The 22,376-nt window shown below is 41.0% G+C and overlaps 1 protein-coding gene across 1 annotated transcript; it reads left to right on the forward strand.

Moving 5' to 3' along the window:
* The first annotated feature begins 12,021 nt into the window (after positions 1 to 12,021).
* Positions 12,022 to 20,074, forward strand: LOC139563102 (tryptophan 5-hydroxylase 1-like). The gene is made up of 11 exons (XM_071381384.1): positions 12,022 to 12,215; positions 13,786 to 13,941; positions 14,579 to 14,771; positions 15,132 to 15,232; positions 15,816 to 15,883; positions 16,137 to 16,333; positions 16,522 to 16,657; positions 18,031 to 18,157; positions 18,272 to 18,367; positions 18,473 to 18,606; positions 18,737 to 20,074. The coding sequence occupies exons 1-11, from the start codon at positions 12,114 to 12,116 to the stop codon at positions 18,909 to 18,911; spliced, it is 1,485 nt and encodes a 494-aa protein (XP_071237485.1). The 5' UTR covers positions 12,022 to 12,113; the 3' UTR covers positions 18,912 to 20,074.
* The last annotated feature ends 2,302 nt before the right edge of the window (positions 20,075 to 22,376 follow it).

Here is a 22,376-nt window from a genome sequence, read left to right on the forward strand (position 1 = left end):
ACGTGGCTCAGCCATGGCTATACTGTTTATATGGAAAACAGTTATGGCGAGACAAGATGCAGCTCTCACAGAAGAAGTGAAATATTGTCCAGGTGAACTGATACAGACAGTCAATTATTGCATACAAATGTATTCATGTGCGTACATGAGATCCTCCCTTACCCATCAACCCAGACTCATCACCGTATCAGCCATTGCAACATCAGTGACAAATACGGTGCACTTCAATTAGGTCCCTCCACGTAATTTACAAAGTCTGCTCATACTGCATATCTAGTGTCAACAGTCCTATAATTACACCATGTTCCTGGAACAGTGATTTGCATGCTTATTGTGTAATCTGATCGAGACAGTTGGCCAACATGTTTTTTTTTTAGATGTTTACAGTAAGAGGTATTTCTTAACCTTTGTTTTACACAAGTCTATATCTTATATAAAGGTGGCAGACAGGTGTTCAATTTTTATCAAATAGGTTCCAATGGATACAGGGGGAGAATAGAAGCTTCATTATGGTTGTCACATGGGTGATAGATGCAGAGGCACAGGATGAAAAGCAGGTTTTCTGATAATCAGATGGGTGAGCATAGCTTTCCTCCCCCATAATAGAAGACTCTTCAAAAAGGGCTCTGACAAAAGACACTCTCCTGCTGAAAGAGAGGTGCATACACTCAGTCTTTTTAATTAACATCTCCTCTACACGTGAATCTAAGCCAAGGTATACAAAAAACATTGACAATGTAGCACAAATAATATAGGACTATACCTAACAATTAAACATCATTTTCAAACCTTTGCATAGTAGGGTAAATGTACATAATTTTACCAAAGTCTGTTCCTATTATTCTATTCGTCTCGACCAGGTATTCCCAAACTGGGATTCCCCGGTATGTGCAATGTCGTCGGGGGTATGCCAAATAAAAATGTGATTCACATAAAAAAATTACATTTCTTTTTTTTCTTCACATTTTCAAACAGTCCATTTGTATTTTCCAACTAGGCTATACAATTGGGTGAGGTATTTTCTCGCCTGAGTAGCCTCGTTTCACTGCCCAAAATAAAATGAAACCATCTAGAGTTCAGCGAAATAACAACACAATGTCAAATACAGGTAGTCTGATCAAATAATTAACATCCAATCACATTAACCGTTACTATCTCGCGGGAATTCCACTAACGGTCCGTATGTAGCCATACGTGCTGCTCATGTTGGTATCTGTACTGATGGAGGAGCAAAGGCCATGACAAGGAAACATAGTGGAGTGGTAACGCGCGTGCAAGCAGTTGCTAGGGTTGCAAAGAGTCGGAAACTTTTCGGAAAATTTTCCATGGGAAGTTAAGCCCTGGTATTTGGGGATTTTTGCTTAAATTCATTAAAAAAAGATAACTTATAACAGTGAACCTTTTTTTGTGGGATACACATAAGGCAATTCTAGGTCTTTGGTTAAACTATCCCCAATTCAATGGAATTGCAACTCTCTGCATGCACAGTGCACTCTTCCATCACATGTACAGCTGATTCTCAAGATCTTGCACACTAATGAGATGCTATTGAGCCCACACTACTACACTGTCTGAGCCAAGGACTACATGCTTTCTGGTAAGTTTTGAGTACAATACTGGGTGGGGTGAATATATTTTATTTGACATGCGTACATGATTTTTTGTTAACTAGTAAATATAGACTACAGCAAAGTGTGTTTAAATAATTTCTAACTTGTTAACAATTTCTGCTAGTTCGTTTTTGATACCATGTGGGTTTTAGCTTGCTTCAGACTGCTAACTGAGGAGTGTTAATTCACCTGTTTCCGTACATGTTTCATTTTAAACATTTATCTTACAAAGGAGTTGTTTAATCTAACTGCTTAGCTATTTATCTGTACATGGATGTAACGGCTCTCGTTAGTAGAAGGAAGAGTGGACCAAGGCGCAGTGTGGTAGGCGTACATCGTCTTTTTATTGACTACACTAAAACAAAATAAGGACAAAAAAACGAAAGCGAACAGTTCTGTCAGGCACAGACACTAAACAGAAAACAAGATCCAACCAAACCCCAAAAGGAAAATGACAACTTATATATGATCCCCAATCAGAGACAACGATAGACAGCTGCCTCTGATTGGGAACCACACTCTGCCAAAAACAAAGAAATAGAAAACATAGACTTTCCCACCCGAGTCACACCCTGACCTAACCAAACATAGAGAATAATAAGGATCTCTAAGGTCAGGGCGTGACAATGGAATTGTATTTGGGGTTTTTTACTCATTTTTTTCTAATCTTTACAGGAAAATGCCACAGGCACTATCTGATGTGTGGAGACATTTCACTGCAGCTAATGTGGAAGGGAAAGCTGTGTACATTTGCAAATACTGTGCCAAATCATATGTGAAGAATGCAACAAAGATGCATAATCATCTGGCCTAGTGCATAAAGTTCCCTCAGCGCTGACAACAAGCAACCTCTGACAACAAGCAACCTTCTATTCGAGGTGAATCAGACACCTTATCGATAGCAACAGCTCATGGTAAGTTTTTTTTACTCAATTGAGGAACGTAGTCAGAGAAATGCTGATGAATGTCTTGCTCGAGCTGTGTGTTCAACTGTTTCACCTCTGATGCTCACAGGCAATGTGTATTGGAAGAGATTTCTGAATGTTCTTCACCCAGCATACACCCCTCCAACCAGACATGCCTTATCTACTCATTTGCTGGATGCAGAGTTCAACAGAGTTCAAGTGAAGGTCAAGCAAATCATAGGGAAAGCAGACTGTATTGCAATCATCTCTGATGGGTGGTGTCACGCTTCTCGTGGGCTGAAGGAAGAGGAGACCAAGGTGCAGCGTTTAAAGTGTTCATGATTTAATCCAAAAGAACAATCGAACAACGAAAGAACGAAAGCGAACAGTTCTGTCAGGCAAACAAAACAGCTAAACAGAAAATAACTACCCACAAAAACCATGTCGGAAAAAGCTACCTAAGTATGGTTCTCAAACAGAGACAGCGATAGACAGCTGCCTCTGATTGAGAACCACACCCGGCCAAACACAAAGAAATGCAAAACATAGAAAATGAACATAGAATGCCCACCCAAATCACACCCTGACCAAACCAAAATAGAGACATAAAAAGCTCTCTACGGTCAGGGCGTGACAGGTGGTCGAATGTTCATGGGCAGGAATAATTAACTACATCATCTTCACCCCTCAACCAGTATTTTACAAGAGCACAGACACAAGGGACAACAGACACACCGGTCTCTACATTGCAGATGAGCTGAAGGCAGTCATCAATGACCTTTGGACCACAGAAGGTATTTGCACTGGTGACAGACAATGCTGCGAACATGAAGGCTGCTTGGTCTAAAGTGGAGGAGTCCTACCCTCACATCACATCCATTGGCTGTGCTGCTCATGCATTGAATCTGCTCCTCAAGGACATCATGGCACTGAAAACAATGGATACACTCTACAAGACAGCCAAGGAAATGGTTACGTATGCGAAGGGTCATCAAGTTAGAGCAGCAATCTACCTCCCCAAGCAAAGGGAGAAGAATGAAAGCACCACATTGAAGCTGCCCAGCAACACCCATTGGGGTGATGTGGGCATCATGTTTGACAGTCTCCTGGAGGGGAAGGAGTCTCTCCAAGAAATGTCCATATCACAGTCTGCCAATATGGACAGCCCCATCAAGAGGATCCCCCTGGATGATGTATTTTGGGAGAGAGTGGTAAACAGCCTGAAACTCCTGAAACTTATAGCAGTAGCCATTGCACGGATTGAGGGAGACAATGCCATCCTGTCTGATGTTCAGGCTCTGCTTGCAGATGTAAGAGAAGAAATCCGTACTGCCCTTCCCACTTCACTGTTGCTCCAAGCAGAGGAAACTGCAGTTCTGAAATACATCAAAAAGCGTTAAGACTTCTGCCTGAAGCCCATACATGCCACAGCGTACATGTTGGACCCCAAGTATGCTGGCAAGAGCATCCTGTCGGATGCAGAGATCAACAAGGCCTATGGTGTCATCAGTACCTCGTCTCTCCACCTTGGCCTGGATGAGGGCAAGGTTCTTGGAAGTCTGGCGAAGTACACTTCCATGCAAGGGCTTTGGGATGGAGATGCAATATGGCAGCCAACATATCTCATCAGCCACCTGGTGGAAGCGACTTTGTGGATCTGAGGCTCTTTCCCCTGTTGCCTCCTTCAGCCTCCAAATCCCACCAACATCAGCCACCTCAGAGCACAACTGGTCCTTGTTTGGGAACACACACACCAAAGCACGCAACAGGCTGAACAATACAAGGTTTGAAAAATTGGTGGCTATCCGGGCAAATTTGAGGCTTTTTGAGCCTGACAACGAGCCATCCTAAACAAGGTTGGAAAGTGACTGTGAAGATGAGGCCACAGAGTCAGATTTTTATTTCTATTGGATGTATTTAATCATTTGCAATTATGTATACTTATGATAAGGTAAAAGGTTTATGTTTCTGTCTCCATATGATAAGGTTAATATATCCAATGCAAAAATATCTACATGTAAATGGTATTAATATTAATTTGCATATATTTCCGTTAATTCCCATATATTCCTGTTAATTCCCACGGAAGGTTTCCACCTCTGAATATTCCCCAAAATGTGCAACCCTAATCCCGATGCCACTTGGGTACACTGCAGCATCCACTGAGAGGCTCTTGCTGCCAAGGGAATGCCTGACAGCTTGAAAGACGTTTTGGACACGACAATGAAAATGGTTAACACTACAGTGAAAATGGTCATTTCTGCTCTATGCAATGATATGGGCAGCGACCATGTAGCGTGTTTACTTGATAGCTACCTACACAAATAGCTAGCTAGAACAAAGTGTTAATAAGATAAAAAAATATGGTGTGCTGGTTATCAAGGGGCAAAGTATTGACAAGTTGTTTTTAATTGAGAGATGAGCTTAAAGTTTTCTTTACTGACCATAATTTCCACTTGTCTGACTGCTTGCATGATGATGAGTTTCTCACACGACTGGCCTATCTGGGTGATGTTTTTTCTCGCCTGAATGAACTGAATCTAGGATTACAGGGTCTCTGCAGCTATATTCAATGTGCGGGACAAAATTGAGGCTATGATTAAGAAGTTGGAGCTCCTCTGTTTGCATTAACAAGGACAACACACAGGTCTTTCCATCATTGTATGATTTTTTTGTGTGAAAAATAAACTCAAGCTTACAGACAATGTCAAATGTCATATTGCGAAGCACCTGAGTGAGTTGGGTGCGCATTTACGCAGGTACTTTCCCGAAACGGATGACACAAACCAATTGATTCGCTATCCCTTTCATGCCCTGCCTCCAGTCCACTTACCGATATCTGAACAAGAGAGCCTCATCGAAATTGCAACAAGCTGTTCTGTGAAAATGTAATTTAATCAGAAGCCACTACCAGATTTCTGGATTGGGCTGCGCTCAGAGTATCCTGCCTTGGCAAATCTCGCTGTTAAGACACTGATGCCCTTTGCAACCACGTACCTATGTGACTCACTAGTATGAAAACTAAATACAGGCACAGACTGTGTGTGGAAAATGATTTAAGACTGAGACTCTCTCCAATACAACCCAACATTGCAGAGTTATGTGCATCCTTTCAAGCACACCCTTCTCATTAACCTGTGGTGAGTTATTCACAATTTTCGATGAACAAATAAGGTTTTTATATGTAAAATGGTTAAATAATTTATAATAAATAATTTATTATTATTATATTATTATGTGTGCCCTGGTCCAATAAGAGCTCTTTGTCACTTCCCACGAGCTGGGTTGTGACAAAACTCACTCTCATTCTTATGTTTAATAAATGTATTGTATAGTGTGTGTGTGGTAGGCTTACAATGATGGCAAAAAACTACATTTGAGAGTGCGCTGACCCTGGTGCTAGAGGGGGTACGCAGCTGGAGGTTGAATGTTTGAAGGGGTACGGGATTATAAAAAGTTTGGGAACCACTGGTCTAGACAATATTTCCCAGAGAGCTATGTACACTCCACTATGTATTTATCTGGACAATGAAGCTAAAACATTTAATTTGGCTCTACACTCCAGCATTTTGGATTTGAGATCAAATGTTTTATAAGGTATGAGGTGATAGTACAGAATGTCACATTTTATTTGGTGGTATTTTATATACATATCTGTTTACCCGTTTAGAAATGACAGCACTTTATGTCTCTAGTCCTCTATTTGAAGGTGTCAGAAGTAATTGGACAAATTGCCCTTTTAGTGTATTAAATGTAGTCAAAGGTTTAGTGTTTGGTCTCATTTTCCTAGCACGCAATGACTACATCAAGCTTGTGTCTACAAACTTGTTGGATACATTTGCATTTTGTTTTGGTTGTGTTTCGGATTATTTTCTGCCCAATAGAAATTAATGATCAATAATGTAATAGGTCATTTTGGAGCCACTTTTATTGTAAATAAGAATATAATATGTTCTTGAACACTTCTACATTAATGTAGATGCTACCATGATTATGGATAATCATGAATGCATCGTGAATAATGATGAGTGAGAAAGTTACAGATGCACGAAAATCATGCCCCCAAAACATGATCGAATGTTTTGGCAGTGCGGAGGTGATTTCAGTGAAATCACTTTTTTTTTAAATATTATTTGGTATGATATTTATCATTATGCACACTAAGCACACATCAAATTCCACAAAATCGACATTTTGCAATGGCAATCTCATCTCAGTTTTGAATCCCATTAAAAACCTGTGATTTGAATTGGAGGGCAGTCCATAGGCGCAGACAAAAGATATCAGGGATCTTGACGGATACTGTATGGAATAATGGTCTAAGATCCTTCCCAATGTCTCCAACATTTTATAAAAAGGCTCAGTGCCGTTGTTCTAGTAAGGTGAGATATTGAAAACAGGGGTGTCAATAATTTTGACCCCTACCTTTTTTGAGAAAAAAAAATCCCTTTCTCTGAGCAATTGTATTAGTATAAATAGTATAAATATATATATCTATATATATATTTTTTTGTCAATAATTTCGGACCTTACTGTATGTATTAAAATACCCTAAAATAAAATATATAATTTTCTACTGTTGCCTCAAATATAATATTTGTTCTCAACTCCGAAATTCTGGAGTACAGAGCTCAATTAAAAGTTTTACCTTCACTGTCCAAATACATACGTATGGGAGTGTATGTTCCATTGCTGTTAATTCTCATTCCATTTCTTCCATGCGTTGTAACATAATAAGGAAATGCATTAAGACATTTGAAATGGTGAGAGAATTGGTGCATGGTTTTAATAACACACCTTAAACTAGAATTCAATTCTCATCTGTCATTATATACTGAGGCCAAATTGACTGAAAGGGTGCGAAGGATTGTAGAGGGGAGAACGTGGGGGTCAATGGGTAGCGATGAACAGGATCAGAGTCCAGTAATCCCCATGCAGCCCCTCCTAAAATGAGACTCTCTCTCAGCCCCTGGCTCGCTCTCATCATCCTCACCTCCTCAGACTGACCTCTCACATGGGCTAGGTTTTAGACAAGCTTGAGCTTTTCTGAAAATTGAAAGTCTGGTTAACAGAGGGTCATTAAAGATGGGGGGACCTATTGTACATCAAATGTGTCCCTTCAATAAAAAAATCTGACAGATGAAAAGAGAGGTTTGAGCAACCAGTCAATAAACAGATCTTCGAATACATTTTTCAATGCTTGGCAAAGATTCAAACAGACAAATCTTTTAAACGTCTTCAGTGTGAAGGTCATGGTAGCCATGGAAGCGTCTCTAACATGGTTACTCACGACTCAGCCTGGTTGTTGCCGATGTGGAAGAAATGAGAAAGACACAGATTAAGTAAATCTCATGTTGTGCAATAATCCTGCTCTCCAATCTCAATGCATCTCAAAAGGCTCATCCCTTCAAGGTGCTAAACCGGGACATCACAGTTGTCTGAAATCTGTGTCTTCTCAATGTCAACTCATAATGTCACCATGCATTTATCACAAGGGTGTCTGTTGTCCACACAAAGACGTCAACGATTAAATCTGATTGCACCCTGACCCATCATTGCATTGTCAATAAAGGAGTCAAAATAGGCCCTTATTTCATTGGGCTTTATATTTTGATAGACTTAAATGTTGAACCAAAATCAACTTGCAGTAATCTATCCAGTCCAGACAAAGGTCCATGCAATTGAAAGACAAAATGAAACCTGATGCAAACCAATACGAACGTAAATGAACTTGAATGAGGGGATAATGATGAATATGCTGTCTTGCATTATACCGGATACTGATCATTAGACGGTATGAAGATGGTCCAGGCTCCATGGCTACTTTAGAGAACATGAATACACACAAGGCTTCATAGTTATATTGGCTGGAGTGTAGAGGGACTGAGCTCCATAACTACATTAGACATCATAGTGATGGATTTGACTCTGAATTGTGAGTACGTACGTATATTTGAATGGGCCAGGTCTCATATTGAGTTTCCCACAGACAGGATGTGATGTTGTGAATGTGAATGTGGCTGCTGTTTCCTAAGGATAATTGACAGAAAAGTGTGCTCTGTACATTACAAAATATATGTAAAATATGTCAGGCTGCTAATAGTAAACCTATTGGCTGGCAAAATGTGAAATTGTAAATTGTTTTATAATATTTATTTGCTAATAAAAAAAAGTGCAAGTGAGTTTGTCTTGTGTGAGAACCTAATCAGCTTAACAGTATACTATAGTAGGCTTCACACATATTTCCTATAACTAGAATAATTTCTGGGATATGACTGGTTTCCTGGTCTCATTACTGCACTTTTCCCACCACAAACTGAAGAGAGGTCAAACCATATCCATCCCCTCAGACTATCTATACTAATAAGGCTACACATGAAACCATATCCGCATTTCTAGATAGACACCCAGCCTGATCCTCAGATCTCTGTATCCCCTCACTCACAGAGGTATTCCTAGATAGACACCTAGCCTGATCCTCAGATCTCTATATCCCCTCACTCACAGAGGTCCTAGAACTCTCATTTAACACACACACACACACACACACACACACACACACACACACACACACACACACACACACACACACACACACACACACACACACACACACACACACACACACACACACACACACACACACACACACACACACACACACACACACACACACATCCACCCAAATACTGTATACAGGCTACATTGCACAGAACACCTCACACAACCAGTATTTAACTATTTTCCACAAATCTGGCTAAAACTGGCTCTTTTCCAATTCAGTCGGAGGTAGAAGTGAATTGGGGTGCTGAGTAGCCTCTTTGCACATGGTCTAATTAGATGGGTATTTGAGACGCACAAAGCAGCGCGTGGTCAGTCTTGTTTACCGGCAGACATGGTTAGCCTACGTCAATCTCTCAGTCTAGTGACCGAGGAGTGGAGGTGGAGACAAAGACCAATAAAGCAGGAGCGGTTCCGTGAGAATGTCTGAATAAAAGATTAGTCATGTGTTGCATTTATTTTCCTAAAGGAAACCATCATTATTTGCACTTTTAATGCAATTACTAACGGTGTGAGCTTGTAAACACAAGAATTGCTCATAACATCCACATCATTATTATAATAAGACCACTGTTCATTAACACATTTATGATGTTGTACCAAGCTCCCTTAGGAACATAACGCCCCCGCTCCCTCAGGTTCGTCATACAGTACCCTAACATGTGCGACTGGGTCCTGGAGTTTTTCAGGAAGTACAGTGCATTCGGAAAGTAATCAGACCCCTTGAATTTTCCCACATTTTGTTACATTACAGCCTCATTCTCATTCTGATTCAGTTGTTTTTTCCCTCATCAATCTACACACAATACCCCATAATGACAAACCAAACAGGTTTTTAGATTAATTTTTTAAAATTAAATATAAAAACGGAAATATCACGTTTACATACGTTTTCAGACCCTTTACTCAGTACTTTGTTGAAGCATCTTTGACAGCGATTACAGCCTCGAATCTTCTTGGGTATGATGCTACAAGCTTGGCACACCTGTATTTGGGGATTTTCTCCCATTCCTCTCTGCAGATCCTCTCAAGCTCTGTCAGGTTGGATGGGGAGTGTTGCTGCACAGCTATCTTCAGGTCTCTCCAGAGATGTTTGATCGGGTTCAAATCCGAGCTCTGGCTGGGCCACTCAAGGACATTGAGACTTGTCCGGAAGTGATTCCTGCGTTGTCTTGGCTGTGTGATTAGGGTCGTTGTCCTGTTGGAAGGTGAACCTTTGCCCCAGTCCGAGGACCTGAGTGCTCTGGAGCAGGTTTTCATCAAGGATCTCTCTGTACTTTGCTTCGTTCATCTTTGCCTTGATCTTGACTAGTCTCCCAGTCCCTGCCGCTGAAAAACATCCCCACAATATGATGCTGCCACCACCATGCTTCACCGTAGGGATGGTGCTACGGTAGGTTTCCTCCAGACGTGACGCTTGGCATTCAGGCCAAATAGTTCAATCTTGGTTTCATCAAACCAGAGAATATTGTTTCTCATGGTCTTGGCAAACTCCAAGCGGGCTGTCATGTGTCTTTTACTAAGGAGTGTTTTCTGTCTGGCCACTCTACCATAAAGGCATGATTGGTTGAGTGCTGCAGCGATGGTTATCTTTCTGGAAGGTTCTCCCATTTCCACAGAGGAACTCTAGAGCTCTGTCATAGTGACCATCGGGTTCTTGGTCACCTCCCTGTCCAAGGCTTTCTTGGTGGTTCCAAACTTCTTCATTTAAGAATGACGTAGGCCACTGTGTTCTTGGGGACCTTCAATGCTGCAGACATTTTTTGGTACCCTTCCCCATATCTGTGCCTTGACACAATCCTGTCTCTGAGTTCTACGGACAATTCCTTCAACCTCATGGCTTGGTTTTTTCTCTGACATGCACTATCAACTGTGGGACCTTATATAGACAAGTATGTGCCTTTCCAAATCATGTCCAATCAATTGAATTTACCACAGGTGGACTCCAATCAAGTTGTAGAAACATCTCAAGAATGATCAATGGAAACAGGATGCACCTGAGCTCAATTTCGAGTCTCATAGCAAAGGGTCTGAATAGTTATGTAAATACAGTATTTTTTTAATATTTTTTTTTATAAATGTGCAACAATTTCTAAAAACTTGTTTTCGCTTTGTTATTATGGGGTATTGTGTGTAGATTGCTAAGGATTTGTTTTTGTTTCATCCTTTTTAGAATAAGACTGTAAAGTAACAAAACGTGGAAAAGGTCAAGTGGTCTGAATACTTTCCGAAGGGATTGTATAGGCCTAGACTGCGATGGGAAGTGAGGCAGGAGTATCTGTCACCACTATTTAATATACTCTTAGTTACATTCATGTTTGGTCTTTTCTGTGGCCTTTACTCAGCAGGTGTCTTTCAAAACGTTATCTAACCACACTCAAAAGAGAACAAGAGGAAGACTACAATGACTAATTGTATACCAAACAAATGTGAAAATGTCAAGGTCTACAACAGGTCACGTTTTGTGTGTGCGTTATAGATAGATCTCTTATTTTGGAAGCTGCAAAACCGTCCAGAAGTAGGGGAACTGTCCATTACGCTGTCACGCTGAAATTGTTATAGGGATGAGTAGTTGGGATTGTGTTGTTAAACATTTAATTTATGTACAGTATGTGATATGACATCGATATAAAAAAAACCTAGACCTGAGATGTTTTGTTGTTGGTGTAGGCTGTATGATAGGCTTACATTGCCCAACAGTACCTCATTATTAAAGTCTACTGATTCCCTTCATGAAAGTGAATATGTTGTAATCATCAGTGTGTGACATTAATGTGAGATTAGTTGTATAACTATTACCATGTCACATTTAGGCATATAGTGGTGATATTTTCCGCGTCGTCCTGACTCGTGTTCTCCTCCCCCTCCCCTCCCCTCCCCCCACCACATCCCCACCCCCTCCTTCCACTCAGTGTTCATAAATACTGAGGCGCATTGTGCTTTGAGTGAGAGACTCGTAGGTATATCATAGCAGTTACAGCAGTAGTGGACTGCTTTACTTATTCTCACTCAAACATTTAAATCAAAGGACTTTGACATGTATTCAAACAAGATTGACGGGCCGCGCAGAGGAAGGTCTTTCGACTCTATGAGTTCTTCATTGCATACTTGTTACGAGGAAAAGCAACTGAATAATGAGGTGAGTTATATTTATATTGTAAGTAAATAATAACTGGCTAAACTAAACTATTTTTTTTTTTCATGGAACAATACAAATGAACAGTTACTTTACGTTGAATTGTGACTTGTATTTAGGTGTCATTAATAAGCTTTTGGCAAATGATTGAATAATCAAACTTGAAGCATTTTACTTTTGACTTCAATTATCTCAATTATCACACATAAAGGATTTACTTTCGTTGCGCCAATCTGTAATCTTACCCTAAACTTCATTAGTTCATTTATTTTCTGTTCCCATCAGAGTGTTCCCCTCCCCTCTGGTTAGGTTTAGCTAGCTCTCTTAGGTGTGCCATAAGCCACCTCAATCTGGAGACAAATGAGATGCGTAGCCTACGTAATACAATAAGGAGGTCATTGTAATATAAATAGAATAAAGTGAAATAAAGGAGCTCGCAGTCATAACTTTTCAGAATGCTTACGCCTCAGATCTTCGCAGACATCAGACTAGGTCAAATAAAGTTATTTGTCTGCGTTCACAACGAGCCACTGCATCTTGATTTAGGCATATCATTGACATATACACTAAAACCACGCACGTAATTGATAAACCTTTGCAAGTTTGTGTACAACATGTTGATTTTAATTGTATTTCCTGTCAGTAAATGTACATTTAATTTAGATTAATTAGCCTATTCCAAAAATGCTTCAAATATTCTGATGATCGACATAGACTGGCCCCAAAAGACATTTGGCATCAACTGAAATCAAACCGACAAAATCAACAATTTGAACACCTAAAGATGATAAAAGAATACGTCCAGGATATGTTACCTTGATGAATTTATTCCTGCGCTGAAAGTAGCCATCTATAATCCCGAGTTGGATTTGGATTGGAGAGCGCTATCATTCGTCACCAAATGCGATTACTGCAGCAGATCTCTTTACAATGAGACAGACACAACTCAGCATTGCCAAAATAAATTTTGCCTACCAGAAAGATATTCGACAGTTTAATGCTTCCAACCTATAGGCTAATTAAGTGTGTGGCAAATATTTAGACCTAACAATATTAGTCTAATTGATGATCTTGGTTAGTTTGTCCCTATACTTTATTTGCCGTCACAGTTTTAAAGTTGCGTCTGCGCGCAGCCAAGTGTTGTCGCTGTCCAGTGCTGAAATCTCGAAGTAGCCTGATTAGGCGGAGTATTCAGTTTGCGTTCAGCTGCAGTGAATACTATGATTGTTTACTCTTAATTTACACTTTGGGGGCTTTGGTTGTGTAAATACATTGTTTGATTTAGTTGCCCTTTCTTTGTGAGACTAGCAAACTCTTGTTCAAATACGGCTATTACGCACAGGATATTGAACAAATCCGTATGACTATCAGTCCATCTAAAACGCAGCTTGTCCTTTCAAACAAATTGTCGTTGGAGGTGATGTGCTTTTCCAAAACAATTAACTTCCTGTTCAGCCTTGATAAATGATGTATCATAGCCCAAAACACTGCTAAATCCTTACTTTCCACTAAAAGGCCTAGCCAGCTCCGAGGTTTGATTTTCATAAATATTTTCCCTCTCTATTCCCAACAGATGAAAAAATGTACATTCAGCAAGATCGACGAGAACAAGGACAACAAGAGTTCATCTTGGGAGAATGGTCGGTCTTTAGAAAAGGGTCGCACAGCCATCGCCTTCTCCCTCAAGAATGAAGTTGGCGGGCTAGTTAAGGCACTAAAACTTTTTCAAGTAAGGTTGAATATTTTAAAGTAGGCTATCACATACCAAACGGGTGATGGTAGATACCAGTGTTGGGAAGTAGGGAACTACATGTAGTTCCACTAGTAATTTAACTGCATTTTGCAGTAGTTTGGTGGTAGTTGACCGCAATTCAAATCTTGGTAGTGTTTTCAGTACTTTTTGGTGCATGTAGCGGTGTAGCTAAGTACTGGAACTACAGACTACTTTTTTTGTTGCAAAAAATTAAATATGGGTGAAGTAGGAAATCATTTCCTTAATTTTTCAGCATTGGACTTGCCTAATTCTCACTTGAAACATAGTTTTTGTGTTTAATAGGCCAAATTACACATTCTGATAACATCTGACTCCAAAGTGATCTGTTCATGCAACTTGTAGTCTATGACATTTCAAATGTTGATATGATCATTTATCAAGAAGTAGTTTGGATGTAGTAACTTTAGTTAATTAAACTATATTTTCCTTAAGGGTAGTTTTAGTGTAGCTTAACTTCCTCCAGTGTGAAGTAATTTGTAGCTTTGTAAACAATTTTTTCAGAGTAACTTCCCCAACACTGGTAGAGACATTATCATGTACATCAACATAAATTACATAACTTTAAATGTCTTGTAATTATAATCATCACCAGGAGAACCACGTCAACCTTGTTCACATCGAGTCCCGAAAATCGAGGCGGCGTGGCTCAGAGTTTGAGATCTTTGTTGACTGTGACAGCAGCCACGAGCAACTCAAGGAGCTCACTGAGCTGCTACATAAGCACGCTGCCAACGTAGTTGATATGGACCATGACCAACCTGACAATTCCAGCCTGCCTGAAGAAGGTAGGCCTAGCTGCTGCTTTTGAAATTATTTCAGAGTCCCTAAAGTCTAGCCGGGTAGGCCTATTACCTATTACCAGACTAATTACCGCTTCGTGTAGCGAAAGAGAGACTTTCGGATTGTTGTACGAGGTTACTAAAGGGTCAGTGCTATCCGGAATCCTTGGGACGTCCCTACCCCAAACCCTAACCTTAACCCCTACCCCTACCCTTACCCGAACCATAACCATATCCCTTACCTCAACCATTTTAGATATAAACTTCAGTGGGATAAGGATGTCCCAAGGATCCTGGATAGCCCTGGACATTACTAAAATCTAGTGTAGAGACCATCCCAGATCATCCCATGTTTTTTTGTTTCAGACACTGAAGATATTCCCTGGTTCCCAAAGACAATCTCGGACCTGGACATGTGTGCTAACCGTGTCTTGATGTATGGCTTAGACCTGGATGCTGATCACCCAGTAGGCATAGCGTCTAATATGCTCTGGTTAATTATGTTCCATTCTAGTTGCAAGCCTGTCTGACCATAGATATCCTATAATTATTTTTTAAATATATTTTTTAATGAGTGTGGCAGTCACGCTCCTTTTGTAATTGTTGAGCTTTTATTGAAGAGAAAGAACACTGTTGGAAAGACAGGGAAGACAGAGAAGACAGGGAACATAGGGAAGATAGGGGGAGTCAAAGGGCAGTGGGCCTGATTTGAATCCATGCTGACTCTGGTATACATGTGTGCCAGGGTCAGCGGCTTAGACCACCGTAGGCCACGAGATATCCTATAATTCATAATATAGGATCTCTATGTCTAAGACTCTCACTGACCTACTGAAACAGGAGGCAAACTTGTGATAATGGTACAACTATCAAAGCCAGTTAGAACTACACTGATTGTATTAGAGTGGCAGATGGAGGATTAGACTAATACTTATATTGTGATAAGCGGAACACTTACGGAATAGCCACTCAGTAAGTCAGGGCATGGGTTGCTGTCACATGTGCATGAGTTGCTGTCACACATCAATTACTTATCTTTTCTGTCTGCAGGGCTTCAAGGACAACGTCTATCGCAAAAGAAGGAAACACTTTGCTGATCTTGCCATGAGCTACAAACAGTAGGTCATATTATCATGCTATGTGAGATCTGATTTGGAAAGCTATGACACTATGTGTATTTAATACTTCAATGTCCTAATGCACACAGGTATAGTTAGACATTTCCACTATATTTAAGAAAAAGGTAACCTTTATTTAACTAGGCAAATCAGTTAAGAACAAATTCTTATTTACAATGATGGCCTACAGCATCATTGTAGCGCTACTCTCTTTCATTATCTTTCTTTCTCTCTCTTTCTCCCTCTCTTTTAGTGGGGAACCAATTCCGCATATCGAGTTCACAGAGGAGGAGGTGAAGACCTGGGGTGTGGTCTATCGGGAGCTCAATAAGCTGTATCCAACCCATGCTTGCCGGGAGTACCTGAAGAACCTGCCACTGCTTTCCAAGCACTGTGACTGCAGGGAGGACAACATCCCCCAGCTGGAAGATGTGTCACACTTCCTCAGAGGTGAGACAGGCAGAGTCTGCCGCTGTACATGACACCACACAGTCTCATTCAGTCTGATGCTCAGGTTTATCAGCATAATGAAGGCTATTGTAAAATGAAGAGTGTGGATTAAGGGGTATCAAATTAGATGTTGCTGAATGTGTCGTGGCCTTTTACATGAGTAAAAATATATGTGTGTGTTTCATCAGAACGCACAGGCTTTATCATTCGACCCGTGGCAGGTTACCTCTCCCCACGAGACTTTCTGGCAGGTTTGGCTTTCCGGGTTTTCCACTGCACTCAGTATGTTCGCCACAGCTCTGATCCTCTCTACACACCTGAGCCGTAAGTACCCCTTGACACATGTTACATTAATAAGGAGAAGTTGGTCTTGGCAAATGTTAATTTACTTTCATTGTTGAACACATCCATCTGATGTTGAGTATATTAGTGTAATGTTCATAGTCACATAAACATAGCAGTATATAACCATACCAAAAATCATCATAAAGGAACATAGAGTATCATTCCATATAAAGAGCCTGTATTTGATTGAACAAGCCCGGTCTGTCACATCCCTAAGCAAACTTAACTCTTCCGGCTGATTGCAACTCAAAAGGATATTTTCCAAAGCTACATAATAATACATTCAAATCAAATCCCATTTTATTGGTCACATACACATGGTTAGCAGATGTTATTGTGAGTGTAGTGAAATGCTTGTGCTGCTAGTTCTGACAGTCCAGCAATATCTAACAAGTAATATCTAACAATTCCACATCAAATACCTAATGGAATGGAATACGGAATGGAATGGAACAAGAATATATAAATATAAATATATGGATGAGCAATGACAGAGCGGCATAGGCTAAGATGGAATAGATAGTATAGAATACAGCATATACATATGAGATGAGTAATGCAAGATATGTAAAAATTATTAAAGTGATATTATTAAAGTGACTAGTGTTCCATTTATTAGAGCGGCCACTGATTTCAAATCTGTATGTAGGCAGCAGCCTCTCTGTGCTAGTGATGGCTGTTTAACAGTGTGATGGCCTTGAGATAGAAGCTGTTTTTTTAGTCTCTCGGTCCCAGCATTGATGCACCTGTACTGATCTCGCCTTCTGGATGGTAGAGGGGTGAACAGGCAGTGGCTCGGGTGGTTGTTGTCCTTGATGATCTTTTTGGCCTTCCTGTGACATTGGGTGCTGTAGGTGTCCTGGAGGGCAGGCAGGTAGTTTGCCCCCGGTGATGTTTGTTCAGACCGCACTACCCTCTGGAGAGCCCTGCAGTTGTGGGCGGTGCAGTTGCCGTGCCAGGTGGTGATACAGCCCGACAGGATGCTCTCAATTGTGCATCTGTAAAAGTTTGTGAGGTTTTTAGGTGACAAGACAAATTTCTTCAGCCTCCTGAGGTTGAAGAGGCACTGTTTTGCCTTCTTCACCACACTGTCTGCGTGAGTAGACCATTTCAGTTTGTCAGTGATGTGTATGCCGAGGAACTTAAAACTTTCCACCTTCTCCACTACTGTCCCGTCGATGTGGATAGGGGGGTGCTCCCTCTGCTGTTTCCTGAAGTCCACGATTCATTGATTGTTTCAAAAATCAAATGGAAGAACACTTGGTTACACTGTCACAAAGTTGCACATGTCTGCCCACAAGTTTAACAATCCACATACTGTATGTATGTGTGTGTTTATGTGTGAATTACAGAGACACATGTCATGAGCTTTTGGGTCATGTCCCTCTGCTGGCGGAGCCTAGTTTTGCCCAGTTCTCCCAGGAGATAGGTCTGGCTTCTCTGGGGGCCTCAGATGAGTCTGTCCAGACGCTGGCCACCGTAAGTGCTGTTTCCATGATACCAATATCCAAACACTGTGTTTGAATTTAACTATTTTTTTTGTCTAACTGATATATTTAAACGTTGTTGGCTTTTTGTGTTTTTGTTTTACAGTGTTACTTTTTCACAGTAGAGTTTGGCCTGTGTAAACAGGAGGGAAAGATGAGAGCCTACGGCGCAGGACTTCTCTCCTCTATCAGTGAGCTGAAGGTAAAAGCATTTAATATTCATATTCATATTCAAACACCATTTAAAGCGTAAAAACACCATCTGATGCAAAGGAAGAATCCTAAGATACTTTCCCCCCTCATACAGCATGCACTCTCTGGCAATGCAAAGATCATGCCCTTTGACCCCAAAGTCACCTGCAAGCAGGAGTGCATTATCACTACATTCCAAGATGTCTACTTTGTGTCAGAGAGTTTTGAAGAGGCCAAAGTCAAGATGAGGTAGGTCATGACGTTGTTTCTTGGCTGTTTTGTGGGCAGATAAACTGTTAGTGGGCTAATAAACTATTCTTTCACCTTTCCAAACCTGGGCTGTGTTATGTTTTGTCATCATCTGTTCTTATGCACACAGAGAGTTTGCCAAGACCATCAAGCGTCCGTTTACAGTGAGGTACAACCCCTACACCCACAGTGTGGACGTGCTGAAGGACACATCCAGTATCAACAGCATGGTGGAGGATCTGAGACATGAACTGGACATCGTGGGCGACGCCCTACAGCGCCTTAACAAACACTACGCTGTCTGACCTGCCTGCCTGGCCCTCATACTTGACAAGGGTTGCAAAATTCTGGTAACTTTCCCAACATTTACAGGTAGTCCAGAAATCCCGGTTGGAGGATTCACAGAATCAGGAGGAAATAAGCAAGATATCTGATATCCTCCAAACAGGATTTTTGGAAAACATGGGAATTTTTGGAAATGTTACAACCATATATACCTGACACAGCCCTGTACTGCTGTCTGTAGTTGTCTAGTTGTCTACTAGTTGTCTACCACCTGATCCTTACCAAGCAGCTCACTGCTTTAATCCTACTCACTGATATCCCCAAACAGCCTTTTACCTACAAAATAAATGATAACTCTTAAAATTCAAACTTTATATTCTCTTCATTAAATTATTAACCAGTAGTTTACTTTGAAATTCAATACATTTTTGAGTTTGTCATTTGAATAATGATATTGACTAAGGATGATTAGAATGTGACCGAAACTGACCTTTCCTTGGCTCTTGCTTATAATTACTAATATTCTCTTGTTTTTTATATACTGTATTTCTTATCTATTGAAAGTTCTATGTTAATGCAACAGGAGTCTTATAGATATTGTATTGTACTCTATTGGCATACACCGTTTCAATAAATGTGTGAATGTGCTAGTGTGGATGTAAAGTTACATGCTTGTGTGTATAGTGATTGACAGTCTGTGTACATGTATTATCACATTGCACAAAGCATAGAAATATGGTAGTATTATAAAATTGTGTGTGTGTGTGTGTGTGTGTGTGTGTGTGTGTGTGTGTGTGTGTGTGTGTGTGTGTGTGTGTGTGTGTGTGTGTGTGTGTGTGTGTGTGTGTGTGTGTGTGTGTGTGTGTGTGTGTGTGTGTGTGTGTGTGTGTACCTACCTTATCGGCCTTCTGCTGCTGCTGCTGTTGACCTCCAGTGGTCTATTTTGCATAATATGTTCAAGGAAGGAATTTATGTGCATGTATTAGTGTTTGGATGATGATATGAATGTACTTCTGATAACTCTTAAAATTGAAAAATCTATAATTTGTGTAAATAGATCCCTGGTAAACCAATCCTTCCATTGGGAAGTGTGTGTCTGTATTCTGGGTGTCTAGTTATAGTGAAATATTTACAGTAGTTGCTTTGTTCTGTTTTTCTTCTCATTAAATGTACTCCATGTTCACACACTGTGTTATACTATGTGCTAAAATTATAATGATTGCTAATAATTACTAACCATCATAATTCAAATTTCCTTAGCGAACACTTAAAAAGATAGCCACATCCAGCTAGCCACATCCAGCTAGCCACATCCAGTTAGCCACATTCAGGAGGATATATGTAAAAGAAACATGTAAAGGAGGATGTTTCATCAGCTGAACAAAAATATCCCAGAAATGTTCCACACACACAAAGCTTATTTCTCTCAAATTTTGTGCACAAATTTGTTTACATCCCTTTAAGTGAGCATTTTTCCTTTGCCAAGATAATCCATCTACCTGACTGGTGTGGCATATCAAGAAGTTGATTAAACAGCATGGTCATTAACAGGTGCACCTTGTGCTGGGGACAATAAAAAGCCACTCTAAAATGTCCCATTTTGTCACACAACACAATGGCACAGATGTCTCAAGTTTTGAGGGAGTGTGCAATTGGCATTCTGACTGCAGGAATGTCTTTACCTAAGCTGCCACTAACGTCGCTTTAGAGAATTTGGCAATATGTCCAACCGGCCTCACAACCGCAGACCACGTAACCACGTGTAACCACGCCATGTTGGCAACGGGGTTATGGAATGGGCAGGCATAAGCTACGGACAATGAACACAATTGCATTTTATCGATTGCAATTTGAATGCACAGAGATACCGTGATGAGATCCTGAGGCCCATTGTCGTGCCATTCATCCGCCGCCATCACCTCATGTTTCAGCATGATAAGGCACAGCCCCATGTCGCAAGGATCTGTACACAATTCCTGGAAGCTGAAAAGGTCCCAGTTCTTCCATGACCTGCGTACTCACCAGACATGTCACCCATTGAGCATGATTGGGATGCTCTGGATTGACATGTACAACAGCGTGTTCCAGGTCCCGCCAATATCCAGCAACTTCAAACAGCAATTGAAGAGGATTGGGACAACATTCCACAGGCCACAATCATCAGCCTGATCAACTCTATGCAAAGAACATGTGTCGCGCTGCATGAGGAAAATGGTGGTCACACCAGATACTGACTGGTTTTCTGATCCACGCCCCTACATTATTTGTAAGGTATCTGTGACCAACATATGCATATCTATATTCCCAGTCATGTGAAATCCATAGATTAGGGCATAATTTATTTAAATTGACTGATTTCCTTATATGAACTGTTAGTCAGTAAAATTGTTGAAATTGTTGTACCTTTAAAGTAAGCTAAAAGAATGTCTCAAGCAACACAGAGTTAGATTGAGATTGTTTTACAGAAGACGCTCTATTCTTCACCGGCTGCAATATAAATCGATGGCCAGAGGGGGGAGGGATTGCATAACCTTTTGGAAAAATAGTAACTCTCACAGATGGCAGGAGTGGTCAACCTTGGTTAAGGCCTAGTAGCATTTGTGCAATGAATCGTTTTTCAAAGTTATGATGAGCCTACAATTGGCATCACACAGAACAGGCACTATATGCATTAATTGCCTATGGAGTATTTGTTCTCAAGACACACCCCACACATTGGGGTATTGATCAGAGTGCGAATGCAGGATGGACAGGAAGCCATAAGGTGGTTTGATGCAGGATCAGGTGAGGTAGACTGGAGAATTGGACCTGGAGCCTTGGCCTGTGCTGTCATCTATCTCACTGCTGTGATAATGGTTTTCCCCCATACTCCTAGGATATACTATTGCAAACATTTACATTTACATTTACATTTAAGTCATTTAGCAGACGCTCTTATCCAGAGCGACTTACAAATTGGTGCATTCACCTTATGATATCCAGTGGAACAACCACTTTACAATAGTGCATCTAACTCTTTTAAGGGGGGGGGGGGGTTAGAAGGATTACTTTATCCTATCCTAGGTATTCCTTAAAGAGGTGGGGTTTCAGGTGTCTCCGGAAGGTGGTGATTGACTCCGCTGACCTGGCGTCGTGAGGGAGTTTGTTCCACCATTGGGGTGCCAGAGCAGCGAACAGTTTTGACTGGGCTGAGCGGGAACTGTACTTCCTCAGAGGTAGGGAGGCGAGCAGGCCAGAGGTGGATGAACGCAGTGCCCTTGTTTGGGTGTAGGGCCTGATCAGAGCCTGAAGGTACGGAGGTGCCGTTCCCCTCACAGCTCCGTAGGCAAGCACCATGGTCTTGTAGCGGATGCGAGCTTCAACTGGAAGCCAGTGGAGAGAGCGGAGGAGCGGGGTGACGTGAGAGAACTTGGGAAAGTTGAACACCAGACGGGCTGCGGCGTTCTGGATGAGTTGTAGGGGTTTAATGGCACAGGCAGGGAGCC

This window comes from Salvelinus alpinus, chromosome 33 (genome assembly GCF_045679555.1).
Source record: "Salvelinus alpinus chromosome 33, SLU_Salpinus.1, whole genome shotgun sequence".
Classification (NCBI taxonomy): Eukaryota; Metazoa; Chordata; class Actinopteri; order Salmoniformes; family Salmonidae; genus Salvelinus; species Salvelinus alpinus.

Excerpts from the sequence above, each read along its gene's own strand:
- LOC139563102 (XM_071381384.1), top strand. The coding sequence starts at position 12,114 with ATGTATTCAAACAAGATTGACGGGCCGCGCAGAGGAAGGTCTTTCGAC. Across the intron at positions 13,942-14,578 it reads AGGCACTAAAACTTTTTCAA|GAGAACCACGTCAACCTTGT; the intron begins GTAAGGTTGAAT and ends AATCATCACCAG. Across the intron at positions 14,772-15,131 it reads TTCCAGCCTGCCTGAAGAAG|ACACTGAAGATATTCCCTGG; the intron begins GTAGGCCTAGCT and ends TTTTTGTTTCAG.